This window comes from Mustela erminea, chromosome 21, assembly GCF_009829155.1.
Source record: "Mustela erminea isolate mMusErm1 chromosome 21, mMusErm1.Pri, whole genome shotgun sequence".
Lineage (NCBI taxonomy): Eukaryota > Metazoa > Chordata > Mammalia > Carnivora > Mustelidae > Mustela > Mustela erminea.
In genome coordinates, this window is record NC_045634.1 from 5,024,951 (window position 1) to 5,045,943 (window position 20,993).

A 20,993-nucleotide genomic window follows, 5' to 3' on the forward strand; every position below is an offset into this window, starting at 1 on the left:
TGGATGAAATATTTTCTCTAACTCCTCAGAGGATATTGCCATTTTGTTTTCTTCACCCTCTGTATTCTTTGGCACCTCAAACTTTAAAAACTTGATTTTTTTCATGTCTTTATCTTCCATATTAAATTGTTTCATCATATGTCTAGTGCCCCTTCATATTAGCAACTGAATATTTAACAGCTTATTTCAACATCTCTATGACCACATATGGATTTACATGCTATTATCTTCAGAGAAAACAATGTGTCTGGGTTGTTGATTGGGAAAAGGCTGTCAACATGAACAGTTTTTATTCTTTCAGCTGGTTTAATTCATTCCTGAAGAGGGGTCTTTCAATACACTTCTTAGAATGTGTAAGGCTGGTTCCCAGGATCCAACATGCCAAGTTTAAATTAAACACACTAGTTTCAATATGGTATTCCCCTTCTATTGTGAAATACAATAGCACATCTGTTACTGGTGTCCCCATTTCACAGACTCCTCAAAGAAAACAGCCTTCAATGACCCTCAGTCTACAACAGAAACAATTCATTAGCACAGGAAAAGAGGATTGCTAAATACACAACTTATTTCAACCAATTATCTTAAGTCCACCTTTAAAACCCAATCCTATTGCAATTTAGAAACACTTGAATAGTACTGCAGTACATGTCAAGTTTCCCATAGCCCATTCCAATTACTATTTCATGATTTCTTTTCCTTTGGTGCCTGGGATTCTTGGTCACACCACTTCAAAGAATGAAGAGGTAGACCAAAGAGTGGTGGGGAGCAAAGCAAAGTTTACTGAGCGATAGTACAAAGCTCCCAAAGAGGGAGGGGACCCAAAAGGGTTGCCATTTTGGCGTTCAAATCAAGGGATTCTTATAAGCTCTCTTGCAGAAAGAACTACTTTAAGTAAACAGAGTGTGCGCCCTTATGCAGCCAAAACTCCGTAAGTTTTGGCTGCTAAGTCATGCCAATCAGGGTTTCTATCATGCACCTCTCTACCTATCAGATTAATGTTTACATGCTGATGGTCTTTTTGGGCTGACATCTGGAGACTTAACTTCACTGCCTCAGCTTGTGATAGTGACAAATGTTTTATGGTCAATTTTTGCATCTCAGGATGTCTTGCAAAAGTCACTTTTACAGAAGTGTAAAAAGGGATACTATTGCAGACTTGTCTAAACTATAAAACAGGTTGGTAGTCCAGTTTTGCTTTAGCTGTCCTGGCTCCCTGTTTTCTTGTTGGGGACCCTGGCTCTGACTACCTAATTGTCCAACTAACTCCTAACATTATCAGTTTAGGATTCTGCTTTTGGGGGGGCTAAATCAGCTATCTGATTTATGTTTTTTAAAGATTTTATTTATTTATTTGACAGAGAGAAATCACCAGTAGATGGAGAGGCAGGCAGAGAGAGAGAGAGAGGGAAGCAGGCTCCCTGCCTAGCAGAGAGCCCGACGCGGGACTCGATCCCAGGACCCTGAGATCATGACCTGAGCCGAAGGCAGCGGCTTAACCCACTGAGCCACCCAGGCGCCCCAGCTATCTGATATTTAATGTCCACTGTTTTTCTCCTCTCTTGTTCTGTTTGTATGTTTATGTTATTTTAAAAATCCCCTTTCATTTAGTGGGTTTTTAAAAGGACAAGAGGGATAAATGCATGTGTTTAATATGCTTTCAGTAGATAAGACCTTTATTGTATTTTGTTTGGTTTCTGTTCTCCTTTTCAACTCTGAATATAATGTTCACTTTGTTTATAAGTTTCTTTGTGTTTAATTTCATGAATGTAAAAATATGCCTAAAATATAAGTCTTTGTTATTTTTTTCTGTTCTTTTCAAAAATCTGATATATTGAAGATAAGCATTCCCTTTATTCATGTCCGTGAGAAGTATGTGTTTACATGCTTAACTAAACCTATAGATCTAAGCTTATCAAATTCAGGATGAAAAGCAATTTTCAAGTTACTTCATGAAAGATATAAAATTGACAAATACTGACTTATCTCCATTCCTGCAATGACATCCCTGTGTTCCTCTCTGGCTCTGAAGTTTTTGTCTCTATTTACTTCATTATTACATTTTGTTTTGTACCCAAACTTTCCATAATGACTTCCAATTACTTTGTTCCACTACATTAGAAGATATGGTAAGCAAATGATAACTGTTTTTTACTGATCACTTTTTTATTTGTCTACATACTATGCTAAGTAATTTCCATTTATAAATGTAGTTAATCTTTGAAATAACTGTATATTAGGTATTATTTTTTTTTAGAAATAAGAAAATCACATACAGAAAAGTTACATTACTAGCCCAAGTTTTAGCCACAAGAACTTGTGTAACGTTATAATAGTAGAATGTTAATTCAAAAACAGTGTAAATATGTCTATGAGCATCAACATACTTGCAATTAGGAAAATGTGAGAATTTTTATTTTTTAATTATGTGTTTATATCTATTATATTTTCTGTATACCATATTACTAAACATAAAAATATATTTAAAGTAAATATATTGCAACAGAAGTTTTTAATATAATCAATATCATTTAAATTTGTTTTCCAAATGTAACAATTCCAATGTGAATATATTTATTGACGATAATACAAGTGAAGATAACAAAGAAGTGGTTACTTACTTCTGATTTCACAAGAATCCTGTAGGACTGATCTACCTGTTCAGTCATAGGATAATTTTCTTGTACAGGGGAAAAATTAATTTCATTATTCTTTATTTGATAAAGCATATGCTCATATGCGGCTGCAGATTCCAATGGCTCAATGCCATAACTGACATTCTGCAACAGCAATAATCCCCTAGGTATGTAAACACATAAAAAAGAAATTAAAAGGTAATTAATATAGACTACCTGCTGAGAAATGTAAATCAACATTAAATAAAAAACATTTTACAGGAATTTAACAATGGTCTTTGTGGCCTAATATCTAAGAATCATTTCTTCTTACTTGGGTAAACTTTGAAACATAATTTTATAGCTTCTTCTCTCTATTATGGGATTTAGAAGTCATTGTGGTGCTAGTGTGGCTAAGACATGTGAATATTCTTCATACTAGTGGAAGATTTTCCTGCATAAGTTTTATGACTGCCAGCCTAGGATGGAGACAAAGAGAATAAGAAAAATGATAAAGTGAGGAGGAGAAAAGGAAAGTTTATGAGAAGAAACACAAAGTCTCTATTTTCTTTGTCTTTGCTCTATCCTTCAAGATGTTTCTAAAAATTAAAGAGTCACACAAGATTTTCTATCATGTATATCTCTAGAACATACTATTACCTGAGTCCAGAACAGGTGCTAAGTGTCACAACTGATTTTGGAACCTCTGCAGCATATCCTTGATAAAGACAATGGCCCTAAACAGGAGTATACAAAGATACACTCATGAGTTATTTGGTTTTTTTTTTTAAGTTTTTATTTAAATTCCTGTTAGTTAAGCACACAGTATAATATTAGCTTCAGGTGCACAACACAGTCATTCAACACTTCCATTCAACACCTGGTGCTAATCACAAAAAGTGCATGAATTATTTGTAAATAAACTATTTGATTTATCCTTATTTTCCTTATATATCATCAAGCATTTAGATTTAACCATTACCATTACCATAATTATCTACCAGATATTCCATTACCTATAATCTCTTCCTCTTAAACATATTTGCCTAAGAATAGTCATAACTCCTATCCTTCCCCCTGCTTTAATTTTAAATATTTGACAAACAACTTCCTTATCTGTACCTTTTCTCTCTCAGCCACATTTCTTAAATGTGCAGTTTGTAACTATTAAATTGATTTAATTCACAGCATTAATCTGACTTCAAATGTTAACATTTCACTTGTTTTTTTTTTTCAAGTTACCCAAAAGTATCTTAACTGAAATTTCTTCATTTTTTTTCTCTTTAGTATCTCACCAAGTTGATCAACCTTAGTTCAAGCTCTCTTCCCCATGGACTTTTTTTCACAGCATTAATATTCTCAGGTTCTCCCCTAATAATCTTTTTCAGTAAATATTCCTTTCTCTTAGAAGTCTAGTGATATCTATAGTCAGCCCTGTTCCTTTACTAATGCTGCCCTATGAAAACTTTAGCTTCAACACATTCTTTCCTATGAATTTGTTTCTATGTTAATATTATACAATACTAGCTGTGATACATATTATTTCCATCAGCTCCAGATAGTAAATTTCCTTACTGAAAGGGAACTAGCAAAAATAGAGTGAAAGGCGCACTGACATCCAGTGGCTAGAGTACAGCCAGAAGAAATGTTGTCCATCTCACCGATCCTTCATCATCTGACTCCACCTAGCAGGACAAGGTGGCCCAAGTATCTCTTACCACCACAGGCTGCAACAGCAGAAGTCCAGTAGAGCCAGAAGAACAAAGCTAAACAGAGTAACATTTAAAGTTATAAAGAGGGGTGAGCCTCGGTGGCTCAATGACTTAGGCCTCTGCCTTCGGTTCAGGTCATGATCTCAGGCTCATAGGATCAAGCCCCGCATCGGGCTCTCTGCTCAGCAGGGAGCCTGCTTCCCTTCCTCTCTCTCTTCCTGCCTCTCTGCCTACTTGTGACCTGTAAAATAAATAAATGAAATCTTAAAAAAAGAAAGTTATAAGAAAGCTACATTGTCATTGGAACAACACGCCACACTAAACTTAAACTGGGTGGCTGCTTCAAAAACAGAAGATTTAAACACCAAGGGTACAAGTAAATATCACCAACTATACCAAGAACCAAAAAAATCATAATAAAAATGAGAAAAGACAACCAACTGATGCCAATATTGAGATAAGCCACATGCTGGAACTATCAGAGAAAGATTTTAAAGCAGCCATGGAAAACTGCTTCAATGAACAATTATAATCTTGAAACAAATGACAGAATGGAAATAAAAGCCATAAAAAACAAAGTATTAGAACTAGAAAACATATATATACATAAAACAAACCTCTGGATGGGCTCAAAAGTAGACTGGAGATAACAAGCGATAGAATCAGTGAACTTGAGGTCAGATAAGTAGAATTTACTCAATATATAAAACAGAGAAAAATGAGCTAATAAAAGACATAGAACCTCAATAAACTATGGAAAAATACCAGATATAAAATATGTATCAGAATCCAAGAATGGGGGATGCCTGGGTGGCTCAGTGGGTTAAGCCGCTGCCTTCGGCTCGGGTCATGATTCCAGGGTCCTGGGATCGAGTCCCACATCGGGCTCTCTGCTCAGCAGGGGGCCTGCTTCCCTTCCTCTCTCTCTGCCTGCCTCTCTGCCTACTTGTGATTTCCCTCTGTCAAATAAATAAATAAAATCTTTAAAAAAAAATACTAAGTCTTTAAAAAAAAAAAAAAAAAGAATCCAAGAATGATAACAAAGAATGTGGATTTGAAAAGTACTTAAGGAAACAAAGGCTGAGGGTTGCCTGGGTGGCTCATTCAGTCAGTTCAGGTCATGATCTCGGGGTCCTGGGATCAGGCTAGCAGTCCGGGAAGTCTGCTTCACCCTCTCCCACTGCCACTTCCCCACCCAGCTCATGTGCTCTCTCTCTCCCTTTCTCAAATAAATAAAAATCTTTTAAAAGAAAAAAAAAAAGGAGAAAGAAAGAAAGACTGAATTTCTGGTCAGGAAGAATGGAGTAAGAAGCCCTGGGCCCTCCATCATGGAACTAATTTACCAACTCAGCAATAATTCATGAACAAATTCCTTTCATGATTAATCATAAATTACTTGAAAAGCACACCCTAGGAGAATGCAAAATCAAGCTCACCAAAGCCAGTAAGAAGATTTGGTGTACTTTTCATAAGGGACACTGCCCAGAGAACTGCCATATAATCACAAATAAACTCCCAGGCTCCCAGTTTGCCAGCTTGACCAGAGAATGAAAGGTGTTTGTTGATATGTCAATTGCCCCAACTGTTCTGAGAGGGCTACCCGAAAACTAGTATCTGTATCACCACTCTATCACCTGAGTCCTGATAAGTTCAGCACAGTCTTAGCCACCCAAGTAAAATAGAGGTATTGATTTGGTCTAGTACAAATCATTGATTTGCAACCCCCACAACTCGGCATGGAATAAGTGAATGAAAAACCCTAACTTTCTGCTTGTCACTGAAAAAGGAAAAAGTTGATCCATGTGTGTAGTGCCTCCAAAACTGCCCACAGAATAAGCATTTGTCTCGTGAATCCTGGAGCACTGATAGATCTGGCAGAATCTAATTGCCTGAAAGAGACCAGAGGCAGCAGCTTGGAATGGTAGATATTATTGATCCTCCCTCCTATCTACCACAGAGAAAGCAGGAAAAAAAAACATAGGTATCTGCTTCTCCCTGAAAAGATAAAAAGTTAGTAGAAGCCCTCAAAATCAATGGCAAGGCTGATCTGGGGAATCCATTTCTGCACAAGGCCAGTTGGTGAAGACTGGGAGAACTGACTGCTTTTACTATGAGCCAACAACAAAACAGTGAGTCAAGTAAAATGAAGAATCAAGAAAAGATGTTTTAAACAAAGAAACAAGATAAATCTCCAGAAAGTGAACTTATTGAAATAAACTTAAATGATTTACTGTCTGGAAAATTAAAAATAACTCTCACAAACTTATAACTATAAAAAAATAATAAGTAATGGGATGTAATACACAACACAGCAACTACAGTTAATAATACTGCATTGCATATTTGAAAGTTGCTAAGAGAATATATCTTAAAATTCAGTAACTGTATGATGACGGATGCTAACTAGACTGTGATCATTTCACAATATATACAAATATTGAATCATATTGAACATATGAAATGAATACAAAGTTAATGTCAATTATACCTCAATAAAAAAAGAACTTTCATAAAGATACTCACTGAGGTCAAGAAAACAATGCACAAACTAAGTAAGAATTTCAAAAAGAGAAAAATACTACAAATAGTATATTTATAGTACTTTTATAGTACTATATTTATAATACTAAAAAGTTTCAACAGCAGACAAGATCAAGCATAAGAAAAAATAACTGAACTTGACAAGTCTGAGTAGCAAAAAGAGAAGAGACTGAAAAAGTGAAAAAAAGCTTAAAAGACTTGGAACACTACCAGGAAAACTATCCACATTATGGAAGTCTCAGAAGAAAAGGAAGGAGAAAGAAAGGAATAAATAACTCTATGACATAATAGAGGTGTTAGCTAATGCTGAAGTGGTAATCATATTGCAACATATGAATGCATCAAATCAACACACTGTACACCTTAAAGTTATACAATATTACCTGTTAATATATCTCAATTTAAAAAGCAGCATGTTGAAATAAATAATGGCTAAAGCTCCCCAAACCTATATGAGGAAATGGATATCCATTTCTTTCTTTTTTTTTTTTATTTTATTTATTAATCAGAAAGAGAGACGGGGAGAGAGCAAGCACAGGCAGACAGAATGGCAGGCAGAGGCAGAGGGAGAAGCAGGCTCCCTGCTGAGCAAGGAGCCCGATGTGGGACTCAATCCCAGGATACTGGGATCATGACCTGAGCCAAAGGCAGCTGCTTAACCAACTGAGCCACCCAGGCGTCCCTGGATATCCATTTCTAAGAGCTCAAAACACCAAATAAAATGGATCTAAAGAAATCCACATTCAGATATAACATAATCAAATTGTTAAGTCAAATGTAAATAGAGAATTTTGAGAGCATCAGGAGGAATTGATTTGTCACATATGATGGAACAGCCGTAAGAATTTCCATGGATTTTTCAGCAGAGACCTGGCAAGCCTGAAGGAAGTGAGATAATATAGTCAAAGTGCTGACAGAGAGAAAAAAACGTCAACCAAAAGTATTATGTCCTGCAAAACTCAGACATGAAGAGACTGGTTTATAGTTACACATACAAGGAACTTGGAAGCTACCACTCCATGCTACCTATAGGTAAAAAGCTTAACAGACTGAAAAATCAACAACATTTCTTAGCTCTGGAATGGGGTGAGGACACAGAGCAAACCACAAACCCCAAGACTGGGGAGGTGGGCAGGAGAACACAGGGAGTTACAGTTTACTGAAGCAGAAGTAGTAAGAAATGCTGCTGGAAATTATGCTAGGGTATTTAATCCTCACAGTTATTGAAGAAATACTAGACAATCAGTGTGGACAACCCTGAGAAATAAAAATTTCAGAGAACCCCTAACAAGGTCCCCAGAGTTTTGTAACATTTACATCCAGAAGTTTGACCAACATGCCCTAGTAAGTATCAGAGAAAAATCCCTCATGCTTTCAGTAAGGGGATGAAAAAAGGGACCATTTTGAAATACATCAAAGCATTCTGTCCTTAACAAGGCCTGATTTCAGTGGTATCATTTAAATAAAGACTAACTTGCTGGAAAATTATCAAAGCCTAACCGACACGGGGAAGGGAAATACCCAAATCCAGCCCACTCAGGCCATTCTGTCCCACCCAGAGAGGAAGGAAAAAAAAAAAAAAACTTAGAAAGTCTTGTGTTGTGCATAGTCCAGAGGCATTGGCCAAGTAAAAATTTGAGGCTTAATCATAGGATTGCAGAACATATCCTCTCTCACCATACCTCACCACTACATTATGGAAAGCATATTTATAGCAGTTTCTTTTACCTGGTACATCATGTCCAGCTATCCAAAAAACCCCAAAGGAAAAAAGCACAATTTGGAAAGATAGAGCTAGCATCAAAATGAGACATGGCAAGAATGTTGGAATTATCAGATTGAGAATTTAAAACAACAATTACTATTATGCTAAAGGCTCTAATAGATACATTAGACGTCATGCAAGAACAGATGCACAATGTAATCATAGAGACAGAAATGCTGAGAAAGAACCCAAAACAAATGCTAGAGATTAAATTAAAAAAAAAAAAAACTATAACAGAAATGAAGAGTGCCTTTGATGGTCTGGTAGATAGAAGTGGCTGGGGAAAGAATATCTGAACTTGAGGACATATCAACAGAAATTTAAAATCTAAAAAGCAAGAAAACATGGACAGAACAAAACAGAAGAATATATATGGAACACTACAAAAGATGTAGCATACACATGACTGGAATATCAGAAAGAGGAGAAAAAGAGAAAGGAATGAAATATCTGTTACAATAATACTGACAATTTCCCCAAATTAATGTCAGACACCAAATCGCATACAGAAAGCTCATAGAACACAAAACAGAATAAATTAAAAAAAAAAAACTATATCTTGGCATATCATTTTCAAATTATAGAAAATCAAAGACAAAAAAAAAATCCTAAAAGAAGCTAGAGGTGGGGAAACCTTGCCTAAAGAGGAACAATAGTTAAGAATCATAAGATTTCTCTTCATAAATCATGTGTACAAGAAGGGACCAGAGGGAAATATTTAAAGCACTGAGAGGGGAGGGAAAAAAAAATATCAACCTAGAATTCTTTTTTTTTTTTTTTTAAAGATTTTATTTTTTTATTTATTTGACAGAGAGAAATCACAAGTAGACGGAGAGGCAGGCAGAGAGAGAGAGAGAGAGAGGGAAGCAGGCTCCCCGCTGAGCAGAGAGCCCGATGCGGGACTCGATCCCAGGACCCTGAGATCATGACCTGAGCGGAAGGCAGCGGCTTAACCCACTGAACCACCGAGGCGCCCGTCAACCTAGAATTCTATACCCTGCAAAATTATCCTTCAAAAGGGAAGTAAAGATTTTATGAGACAAAAATTGAGAGAATTTGTTGCTAATAGATTTGTTTGCAAGAAAAAATTTTTTAAAAATTCTGTATAGAAAAGGAAAATGATATAGGTCAGAAACTTGAATCTCCATAAGGAATATGACAGTAACATAAAACTTTTATTTTTCTTATGTTTAGCTGATATAATATTGTTCAAATAATAGCAACAATGTATTTAACTACATATGCTTATGCAGATACCATATGTAAAAGATATACATTTTATATTACATATTTCACATATAAATGTGAAATTGTATTACATATTTATATGTATTTATATATTTATATATGCTTATATGTACTCATATATTTATATATATGTGAAGTTATATATCATACTTCACATATATATATTTGCTTATATATAAGCAGCAATGATAGAAGGGATGGAAGGGAAAAACTAGGATTACTTTTTATTGCAAAAGGCTCACACTACCTATGATATGCTGTAAAGTTACTTTAAAGTGGACACAGTTGAACTCAGCAACATCATCAATCAACTGGATATAACTGACAGCTACAGACTACCTCATCCACCAATAGCAGAATACACATTTTTCTCAAGTCCATATGGAACATTCACCAAGACAGACATTCTGAGTCATAAAAAAACCCTTAACAAACTTCAAAGAATAGAAATCATACAATGTCTGCTCTCAGACCACTGTGGAATTAAACTATAAATCAATAACAAGAAGATAGCTGGAAAATCTCAAACACATGAGATAAAAGACATGCTTCTAAAGGAAACATAGATCAAAAAAGAAATCTCAAAAGTAATTTTAAAATATTTTTAACTAATGGAAATAAAATAAAGCTTTTAAAATTTGTGAGATGCAGCAAAAATAGTGCTTAGGGGGAGGTTTATAGCATTTAATTCATATATTAAAAAAGAAGAAATACCTAAAATCAACAATCTAAGTCTCCACCTTACATAACTAAAAAGAGAAGAGCAAATTAAATACAAAGTAAACTGAAGAAAAAGAATTCTAAGAATTAGAGAGGAGTCAAGATGGCAGAGAAGTAGCAGGCTGAGACTACTTCAGCTAGCAGGAGATCAGCCAGATAGCTTATCTAAAGATTGCAAACACCTGCAAATCCATCAGCAGAGAGAAGAGAAGAACAGAAATTCTGGAAACAGAAAAACAACCACTTTCTGAAAGGTAGGACTGGCGGAGAAGTGAATCCAAAGCGACGGGAAGATAGACCCCGAGGAGAGGGGCTGGCTCCCGGCAAGCGGCGGAGCAACGGAGCACAAAATCAGGACTTTTAAAAGTCTGTTCCGCTGAGGGACATCGCTCCAGAGGCAAAACTGGGGCGAAGCCCACGCGGGATCAGCCTGGCCTCAGGTCCTGCAGGGTCACAGAAGGATCAGGAGTGTCTGAGTGTCGCAGAGCTTGCGGGTATTGGAACGGGAAAGCCGGCTACAGAGACAGAGCCGACAGTAAGCTCACAGCTCGGGCTGACCTTGAACTAGTCGCAGGCTTGGTGAGCTCGGAGCGGGGCCGGAGGTCAGGCAGACGGGAGATACTGGGCGCTGTTCTCTGAGGGTGCACTGAGGAGTGGGGCCCCAGGCTCTCGGCTCCTCCGGGCCGGAGACCAGGAGGCCGCCATTTGTATTCCCGTCTTCTGGAACTCTACGGAAAGTGCTCAGGGAACAAAAGCTCCTGAAAGCAAATCCGAGCGGATTACTCAACCCGGCCCCTGGTAAGGGCGGTGCAATTCCGCCTGGGGCAAAGACACTTGAGAATCACTACACCAGGCCCCTCCCCCAGAAGAACAACAAGAAAATCCAGCCAAGACCAAGTTCACCTACCAAGGAGTGCAGTTTCAATACCAAGGAGAGCAGCAGAATTCCAGAGGAGGAGAAAGCAAAGCACGGAACTCATGGCTTTCTCCCTGTGATTTTTTTAGTCTTGCAGTTAATTTAATTTTTTTCTTTTTAATTTTTTTTCTCTTCTTCTGCTAAGATTTTTTTTTAACTTTTACCCTTTTTTAACGTTTTTTAACTAGTTTAATATATATACTTTTTCTTTTTTATACTTTTATCTTTATTTGTTTTCTTTTTTTAATTCCTTTCTTTTTTCTTCTTTTTTTTTCTTTCTTTTTTTTTGAACCTCTTTTTATCCCCTTTGTCCCCCCTCACGATTTGGGATCTCTTCTGATTTGGTTAAAGCATATTGTCCTGGGGTTGTTGCCAACCTTTTAGTATTTTACTTTTTCCTTCATATACTCATCTGGACAAAATGACAAAGCGGAAAAATACACCACAAAAAAAAGAACAAGAGGCAGTACCGAAGGCTAGGGACCTAATCAATACAGACATTGGTAATATGTCAGATCTAGAGTTCAGAATGACAATTCTCAAGGTTTTAGCCGGGCTTGAAAAAGGCATGGAAGATATTAGAGAAACCCTCTCGAGAGATATAAAAGCCCTTTCTGGAGAAATAAAAGAACTAAAATCTAACCAACTTGAAATCAAAAAAGCTATTAATGAGGTGCAATAAAAAATGGAGGCTCTCAATGCTAGGATAAATGAGGCAGAAGAAAGAACTAGTGATATAGAAGACCAAATGACAGAGAATAAAGAAGCTGAGAAAAAAGAGGGACAAAGAGCTACTGGACCACGAGGGGAGAATTCGAGATATAAGTGACACCATAAGAGGAAACAACATTAGAATAATTGGGATTCCAGAAGAAGAAGAAAGAGAGAGGGGAGCAGAAGGTATACTGGAGAGAATTATTGGGGAGAATTTCCCCAATATGGCTAAGGGAACGAGCATCAAAATTCAGGAGGTTCAGAGAACGCTCCTCAAAATCAATAAGAATAGGCCCACACCCCGTCACCTAATAGTAAAATTTACAAGTCTCAGTGACAAAGAGAAAATCCTGAAAGCAGCCCGGGAAAAGAAGTCTGTAACATACAATGGTAAAAATATTAGATTGGCAGCTGACTTATCCACAGAGACCTGGCAGGCCAGAAAGAGCTGGCATGATATTTTCAGAGCACTAAACGAGAAAAACATGCAGCCAAGAATACTATATCCAGCTAGGCTATCATTGAAAATAGAAGGAGAGATTAAAAGCTTCCAGGACAAACAAAAACTGAAAGAATTTGCAAACACCAAACCAGCTCTACAGGAAGTATTGAAAGGGGTCCTCTAAGCAAAGAGAGAGCCTACAAGTGGTAGATCAGTAAGGAACAGAGACCATATACAGTAACAATCACCTTACAGGCAATACAATGGCACTAAATTCCTATCTCTCAATAGTTACCCTGAATGGTAATGGGCTAAATGCCCCAATCAAAAGACACAGAGTATCAGAATGGATAAAAAAAAAAACAAAACCCATCTATATGTTGCCTCCAAGAAACTCATTTTAAGCCCGAAGACACCTCCAGATTTAAAGTGAGGGGGTGGGAAAGAATTTACCATGCTAATGGACATCAGAAGAAAGCAGGAGTGGCAATCCTTATATCAGATCAATTAGATTTTATGCCAAAGACTCTAGTAAGAGATGAGGAAGGACACTATATCATACTCAAAGGGTCTGTCCAACAAGAAGATCTAACAATTTTAAATATCTATGCCCCCAACGTGGGAGCAGCCAACTATATAAACCAATTAATAACAAAATCAAAGAAACACATCAACAATAATACAATAATAGTAGGGGACTTTAACACTCCCCTCACTGAAATGGACAGATCATCCAAGCAAAAGATCAACAAGGAAAGAAAGGCCTTAAACGACACACTGGACCAGATGGACATCACAGATATATTCAGAACATTTCATCCCAAAGCAACAGAATACATATTCTTCTCTAGTGCACATGGAACATTCTCCAGAATAGATCACATCCTCGGTCCTAAATCAGGACTCAACCGGTATCAAAAGATTGGGATCATTCCCTGCATATTTTCAGACCACAATGCTCTGAAGCTAGAACTCAACCACAAGAGGAAGTTTGGAAAGAACCCAAATACATGGACACTAAACAGCATCCTTCTAAAGAATGAATGGGTCAACCAGGAAATTAAAGAAGAATTGAAAAAAATCATGGAAACAAATGATAATGAAAATACAACGGTTCAAAATCTGTGGGACACAACAAAGGCAGTCCTGAGAGGAAAATATATAGCAGTACAAGCCTTTCTCAAGAAACAAGAGAGGTCTCAGGTACACAACCTAACCCTACACCTAAAGTAGCTGGAGAAAGAACAAGAAAGAAACCCTAAGCCCAGCAGGAGAAGAGAAATCATAAAGATCAGAACAGAAATCAATGAAATAGAAACTAAAAAAACAATAGAGCAAATCAATGAAACTAGGAGCTGGTTCTTTGAAAGAATTAATAAAATTGATAAGCCCCTGGCCAGACGTATCAAAAAGAAAAGAGAAAGGACCCAAATAAATAAAATCATGAATGAAAGAGGAGAGATCACATATAACACCAAAGAAATACAAACTATTATAAGAACATACTATGAGCAACTCTACGCCAATAAATTTGACAATCTGGAAGAAATGGATGCATTCCTAGAAACATATGAACTACCACAACTGAACCAGGAATAAATAGAAAGTCTGAACAGACCCATAACGAATAAGGAGATTGATACAGTCAATAAATATCTGCAAACAAACAAAAGCCCAGGGCCAGAGGGCTTCCTGGGGTAATTCTACCAAACATTTAAAGAAGAACTAATTCCTATTCTCCTGAAACTGTTCCAAAAAGTAGAAAAGGAAGGAAAACGTCCAAACTCATTTTATGAGGCCAGCATCACCTTGATCCCAAAACCAGACAAGGATCCCATCAAAAAAGAGACCTATAGACCAATATCCTTGATGAACACAGATGCGAAAATTCTCACCAAAATACTAGCCCATAGGATTCAACTGTACATTAAAAGGATTATTCACCACGACCAAGTGGGATTTATTCCAGGGCTGCAAGGTTGGTTCAACATCCACAAATCCGTCAATGTGATACAACACATCAATAAAGGAAGAACAAAAACCATATGATACTCTCAGTAGATGCTGAAAAAGCATTTGACAAAAGTACAGCATCCCTTCCTGATCAAAACTCTTCAAAGTGTAGGGATAGAGGGCACATACCACAATATCATCAAAGCCATCTATGAAAAACCCACCACAAATATCATTCTCAATGGAGAAAAACTGAAAGCTTTTCCACTAAGGTCAGGAACACGGCAGGGATGTCCATTATCACCACTGCTATTCAACATAGTACTAGAAGTCCTAGCCTCAGCAATCAGACAACAAAAGGAAATTAAAGGCATCCAAATCGCCAAAGAAGAAGTCAAACTATCACTCTTCGCAGATGATATGATACTATATGTGGAAAACCCAAAAGACTCCACTCCAAAACTGCTAGAACTTGTACAGGAATTCAGTCAAGTGTCAGGATATAAAATCAATGCACAGAAATCAGTTGCATTTCTCTACACCAACAACAGGACAGAAGAAAGAGAAATTAAGGAGTCAATCCCATTTACAATTGCACCCCAAACCATAAGATACCTAGGAATAAACCTAACCAAAGAGGCACAGAATCTATACTCAGAAAACTATAAGGTACTCATGAAAGAAATTGAGGAAGACACAAAGAAATGGAAAAATGTTCCATGCTCCTGGATTGGAAGAAAAAATAATGTGAAAATGTCTATGCTACCTAAAGCAATCTACACATTTAATGCAATTCCTATCAAAGTACCATCCATCTTTTTCAAAGAAATGGAACAAATAATTCTAAAATTTATATGGAACCAGAAAAACCTCGAATAGCCCAAGGGATATTGAAAAAGAAAGCCAAAGTTGGTGGCATCACAATTCCGGACTTCAAGCTCTATTACAAAGCTGTCATCATCAAGACAGCATGGTACTGGCACCAAAACAGACACATAGATCAATGGAACAGAAAAGAAAGCCCAGTAATAGACCCTCAACTCTATGGTCAACTAATTTTTGACAAAGCAGGAAAGAATGTCCAATGGAAAAAAGACAGCCTCTTCAATAAATGGTGCTGGGAAAATTGGGCAGCCACATGCAGAAAAATGAAATTGGACCATTTCCTTACACCACACACGAAAACAGACTCAAAATGGATGAAGGACCTCAATGTGAGAAAGGAATCCACCAAAATCCTTGAGGAGAACACAGGCATCAACCTCTTCGACCTCAGCCCCAGCAACATCTTCCTAGGAACATCGCCAAAGGCAAGGGAAGCGAGGGCAAAAATGAACTATTGGGATTTCATTAAGATCAAAAGCTTTTGGGGCACCTGGGTGGCTCAGTGGATTAAGCCGCTGCCTTCGGCTCAGGTCATGATCTCAGTGTCCTGGGATCGAGCCCCGCATCGGGCTCTTTGCTCAGCGGGAGCCTGCTTCTCTCTCTCTCTCTGCCTGACTCTCTGCCTACTTGTGATTTCTCTCTCTGTCAAATAAATAAATAAAATATTTAAAAAAAAAAAAAAAAAAAAAAAAAAAGCTTTTGCACAGCAAAGGAAACAGTTATCAAAATCAAAAGACAACTGACAGAATGGGAGAAGATATTTGCAAACGACATATCAGATAAAGGACTAGTGTCCAAAATCTATAAAGAACTTAGCAAACTCAACACCAAAGAACAAATAATCCAATCAAGAAATGGGCAGAGGACATGAACAGACATTTCTGCAAAGAAGACATCCAGATGGCCAACAGACACATGAAAAAGTACTCCGTATCACTCGGCATTAGGGAAATACAAATCAAAACCACAATGAGATATCACCTCACACCAGTCAGAATGGCTAAAATCAACAAGTTAGGAAATGACAGATGCTGGCGAGGATGCGGAGAAAGGGGAACCCTCCTACACTGTTGGTGGGAATGCAAGCTGGTGCAACCACTCTGGAAAACAGCATGGAGGTTCCTCAAAATGTTGAAAATAGAACTGCCCTATGACCCAGCAATTGCACTACTGGGTATTTACCCTAAAGACACAAATGTGGTGATCCAAAGGGGCACGTGCACCCGAATGTTTATAGCAGCAATGTCCACAATAGCCAAACTATGGAAAGAACCTAGATGTCCATCAACAGATGAATGGATCAAGAAGATGTGCTATATATACACACTGGAATACTATGCAGCCATCAAAAGAAATGAAATCTTGCCATTTGCGACAACATGGATGGAACTAGAGCGTATCATGCTTAGCGAAATAAGTCAATAGAGAAAGACAACTATCATATGATCTCCCTGATATGAGGAAGTGGTGATGCAACATGGGGGCTTAAGTGGGTAGGAGAAGAATCAATGAAACAAGATGGGATTGGGAGGTAGACAAGCCATTAAGTGACTCTTAGTCTCACAAAACAAACTGAGGGTTGCTGAGGGGAGGGGCGCTGGGAGATGCGGGGTGGGGTTATGGACATTGGGGAGGGTATGTGCTTTGGTGAGTGCTGTGAAGTGTGTAAACCTGGCAATTCACAGACCTGTACCCCTGGTGATAAAAATATATGTTTATAAAAAATAAAAAAATAAAAAAAAAAAGAATTCTAAGAATTAGTATAGAAACCAATGACACTGAAAATAGGAAAATGAATGAAACCAAAAGCTGGTTCTTTGAAAATATCAATAAAATCAACATGTCTTTAGCCAGGAAACTAAGTAAAAATAAGAACACTAATTACTAATATCAGAATTAAAAAGTTGGCATAACTACAGTTCCCATAAATATTAAAAATACAATAAAAGAATATGATGAACAACTCCACACCCACAGATTTGAAAATGTAGATGAAATGGACCAATTTGGGATGCCTGGGTGGCTCACTGGGTTAAAGCCTCTGCCTTCGGCTCAGGTCAGTATCCCAGGGTCTTGGGATCAAGCCCCACATCAGGCTCTCTGCTCCACAGGGAGCCTGCTTCCTCCTCTCTCTCTGCCTACTTGTGATCTCTGTCTGTCAAATAAATAGATAAAATCTTAAAAAAAAAAAAAGAAATGGTCCAATTTGTCATCCTTCATACAAGATGAAATACACAATGTGGGGTGACTGGGTGGGTCAGTCAGTTAAGCTTCCGCCTTTGGCTCAGGTCATGATCCCAGGGTCCTGGGATCAAGTCCTACATCAAGCTCTCTGCTCAGCAGGGAGTCTGCGTCTCCCTCTCACTTTCCCTATGTGTCCTCCTTCCCTCTCTCTCTTTCTCTCTGTCAAATAAATAAATAAAATCTTTTTTAAAAAGAAATATACAATCTGAATGGGTCTATATTTATTAGAGAAATCAAAAAAAATTAATAATCTTCCAAAATAGAAAGCACAATGATTAGATGGGTTCATTGTTGAATTCTTCCCAACATTTAAGGAAGAAATTATACCAATTCTTTACACACTCCTTCAGAGTATAGACCCAGAGGAAATATATCCTAACCTATTCTCTGGGGACAGAATTATCTGAATACCAAAATGAGACCAAAATATTAGAAGAAAAGTTCAGAGCAATATCTCTCATGAATATATATGCACAAATCTTTGACAAAATTAGCACATCAAATCCAACAATGAATAAAAAGAATTATAAATCACAACTAACTTGGATTTATCTCAAAGCTGGTCCAACATTCAAAAATGAAGTAATGTAAGCAATCACAGCAACAGGTTAAAAAAGAAAAATCAGTAAAATCAGTAATGTTTTAGGAAACAAAATAAACATATAAAGATCAGTTGTGATTCTATACAGTAAGTATCTGAGAAATTAGAAAAGAAATCCCATTTAACAGCAGCCAAAAGAATAAAAGAATAAATTTAACAAGAGAGGTGAAAAGACATATAAACATTATAATACAATGATGAAAGAAATTGATGAAGACACAATAGTAAGACATCCTGCATTCACAGACTGGAAAAATTAATATTATTAAGTGTCCATGTTATCTAAAACAATCTACAAATCCAGTGAAACCCCTAATTCACTGGCATTTTTCACAGAACGAAAAAAAAAATCTGATAATATACGGAGGAATCTTAAATGCAAACTATCATGTGAAAGAAGCCAATCTGAAAGGGTTTTTGTGGTATGATTTTAACTACATGAGATTCTGGAAAAGGCAAAACTATGGAGACAGTAAAAAGATGAGTAGTTCTCAAGGTGAGGGGAGGACAGAAGGTTGAATAGGTGGAGCACAGAGGATGTTGAGGGCAGTGAAATTACTCTGTATGATGTTACAATGGTGACACATGTCATATATTTGCACAAACCCATGAAATGTACAAAACCAAAGTTAAACCATAATTTAAACTGTGTACTCCTGGTAATTGTGACATGATCATGCAGCTAATTGTAATAAATATACCACTGTGGCTGGGGATGTCACTAACAGCAGAGGCTATGAACATGTGGGTTCAGGGGATATTTAAAAAATGTCTGTACCTTCCTCTTAATTTTGCTGTCAACCCAAAACTGTTCATAAAAAAGAAAAATTAGGCCTTTTATTTTTCTTAATTTTAATTTTTTTTTATTTCTTTTCAGTGTTCCAGAATTCATTGTTTACATACCACACCCCTTGCTCCATGCAATATGTGCCCTCCTTAATACCCACTACCAGGCTCACTCAACCTCCCACACCTCCTCGTCTCTGAAACCCTCAATTTGTTTCTCAGAGTCCACAGTCTCTCATAGTTTGACTCCCCCTCCAACTTACTTCTTTCCATCTCCCCATGTCCTCCATGTAATTCCTTATGCTCCACAAATAAGTGAAATCATATGATAATTGACTCTCTCTGCTTGATTTATTTCACTCAGCATAATCTGTTCCAGTCCCATCCATGTTGATACAAAAGTTTCTGATGGAGGCATAATACTCCATAGTATATATGGACCATATCTTCTTTATCCATTCATCCATTGAAGGGAATCTTGTTTCTTGCCACAGTTTGTCAACTGTGGCAATTGCTGCTATGAACATTGGGGTACAGACAGACCTTCTTGTCACTCCATTTGTATCTTTGGGACAAATACCCACCAATGCAATTGCAGGGCCATAGGGAAGCTCTATCTTTAATTTCTTAAGGAATCTCCAAACTGTTTCCCAAAGTGGCTGCACCAAGTTGCATTCCCACCAACAATGTAAGAGGGTTCCCCTTTCTCCACAACCTCTCCAATACTGTTGTTTACTGTCTTGGTGATTTTGGTCATTCTAACTGGTTTAAGGTGGTATCTCAATGTGGTTTTGATTTGAATCTCCCTGATGGCTGATGATGATGAACATTTTTTCATGTGTCTGTTAGCCATTTGTATATCTTCTTTGGAGAAGTGTCTGTTTATATCTTCTGCCCATTTTTTGACCTGTTTATCTGTTTTGTGTGTGTTGAGTTTGAGGAGTTTTTTATAGATCTTGGATATCAGCCCTTTGTCTGTAGTGTCATTTGGGAGTATCTTCTCCCATTCTGTGAGCTGCCTCTTTGTTTTGTTGACTGTTTCCTTTGCTGTGCAGAAGCTTTTGATCTTGATGAAGTCCCTAAAATTCATTTTATCTTTTGTTTCCTTTGCTTTTGGAGAAATATCTTGAAAGAATTTGCTGTGGCTGATGTTGAAGAGGTTGTTGAAGAGGTTACTGCCTATGTTCTCCTCTACGATTCTGATGGATTCCTGCCTCACATTGAGGTCTTTTACCCATTTCGAGTTTATCTTTGTGTATAGTATAAGAGAATGGTCGAGTTTCTTTCTTCTACACATAGCTGTCCAATTTTCCCTGCACCAGTTACTGAAGAGAATGTCCTTTTTCCACTGGGTATTTTTTCCTGCTTTGTCGAAGATTATTTGACCATAGAGTTGAGGATCCATATCTGGGCTCTCTACTCTGTTCCACTGGTCTATGTGTCTGTTTTGTGCCAGTACCATGCTGTCTTGGTGATCACAGCTTTGTAGTAAAGCTAGAAACCAGGCAACGTGATACCCTCAGATTTGTTTTTCTTTTTCAATATTTCCTTAGCAATTCGGAGTCTCTTCTGATTCCATACAAATTTTAGGATTGTTTGCTCCACCTCTTTGAAAAATGCCCACGGAATTTTGATTGGAATGGCATTGAAAGTATAGATTTCTCTAGGTTCTATAGTTCCTTGAGTACAGATCCTTTACCTCTTTGGTTAGGTTTATTCCCAGATATCTTATGGTTCTTGGTGCTATAGTAAATGGAATCAATTCTCACATTACCCTCTCTATATTTTCATTGTTAGTGTATAAGAAAGCAACTGATTTCTGTGCATTGATTTTGTATCCTACCACATTAC

General features: G+C 37.3%; 1 protein-coding gene across 3 annotated transcripts in view; it reads right to left on the reverse strand.

Annotated features, from left to right (window-relative positions):
- LOC116581964 (A disintegrin and metallopeptidase domain 3-like) overlaps positions 1–20,993 on the reverse strand; it is a 109,285-nt gene that overhangs the window by 71,596 nt on the left and 16,696 nt on the right. For all 3 annotated transcript variants that reach the window (XM_032329299.1, XM_032329298.1, XM_032329300.1), the window contains 2 exons: positions 3,276–3,352; positions 2,622–2,799 (listed from right to left, as the gene is read on the reverse strand). In XM_032329299.1, coding sequence (XP_032185190.1) covers positions 2,622–2,799; positions 3,276–3,352 — 255 coding nt within the window. The remainder of the gene's footprint in view (positions 1–2,621; positions 2,800–3,275; positions 3,353–20,993) is intronic.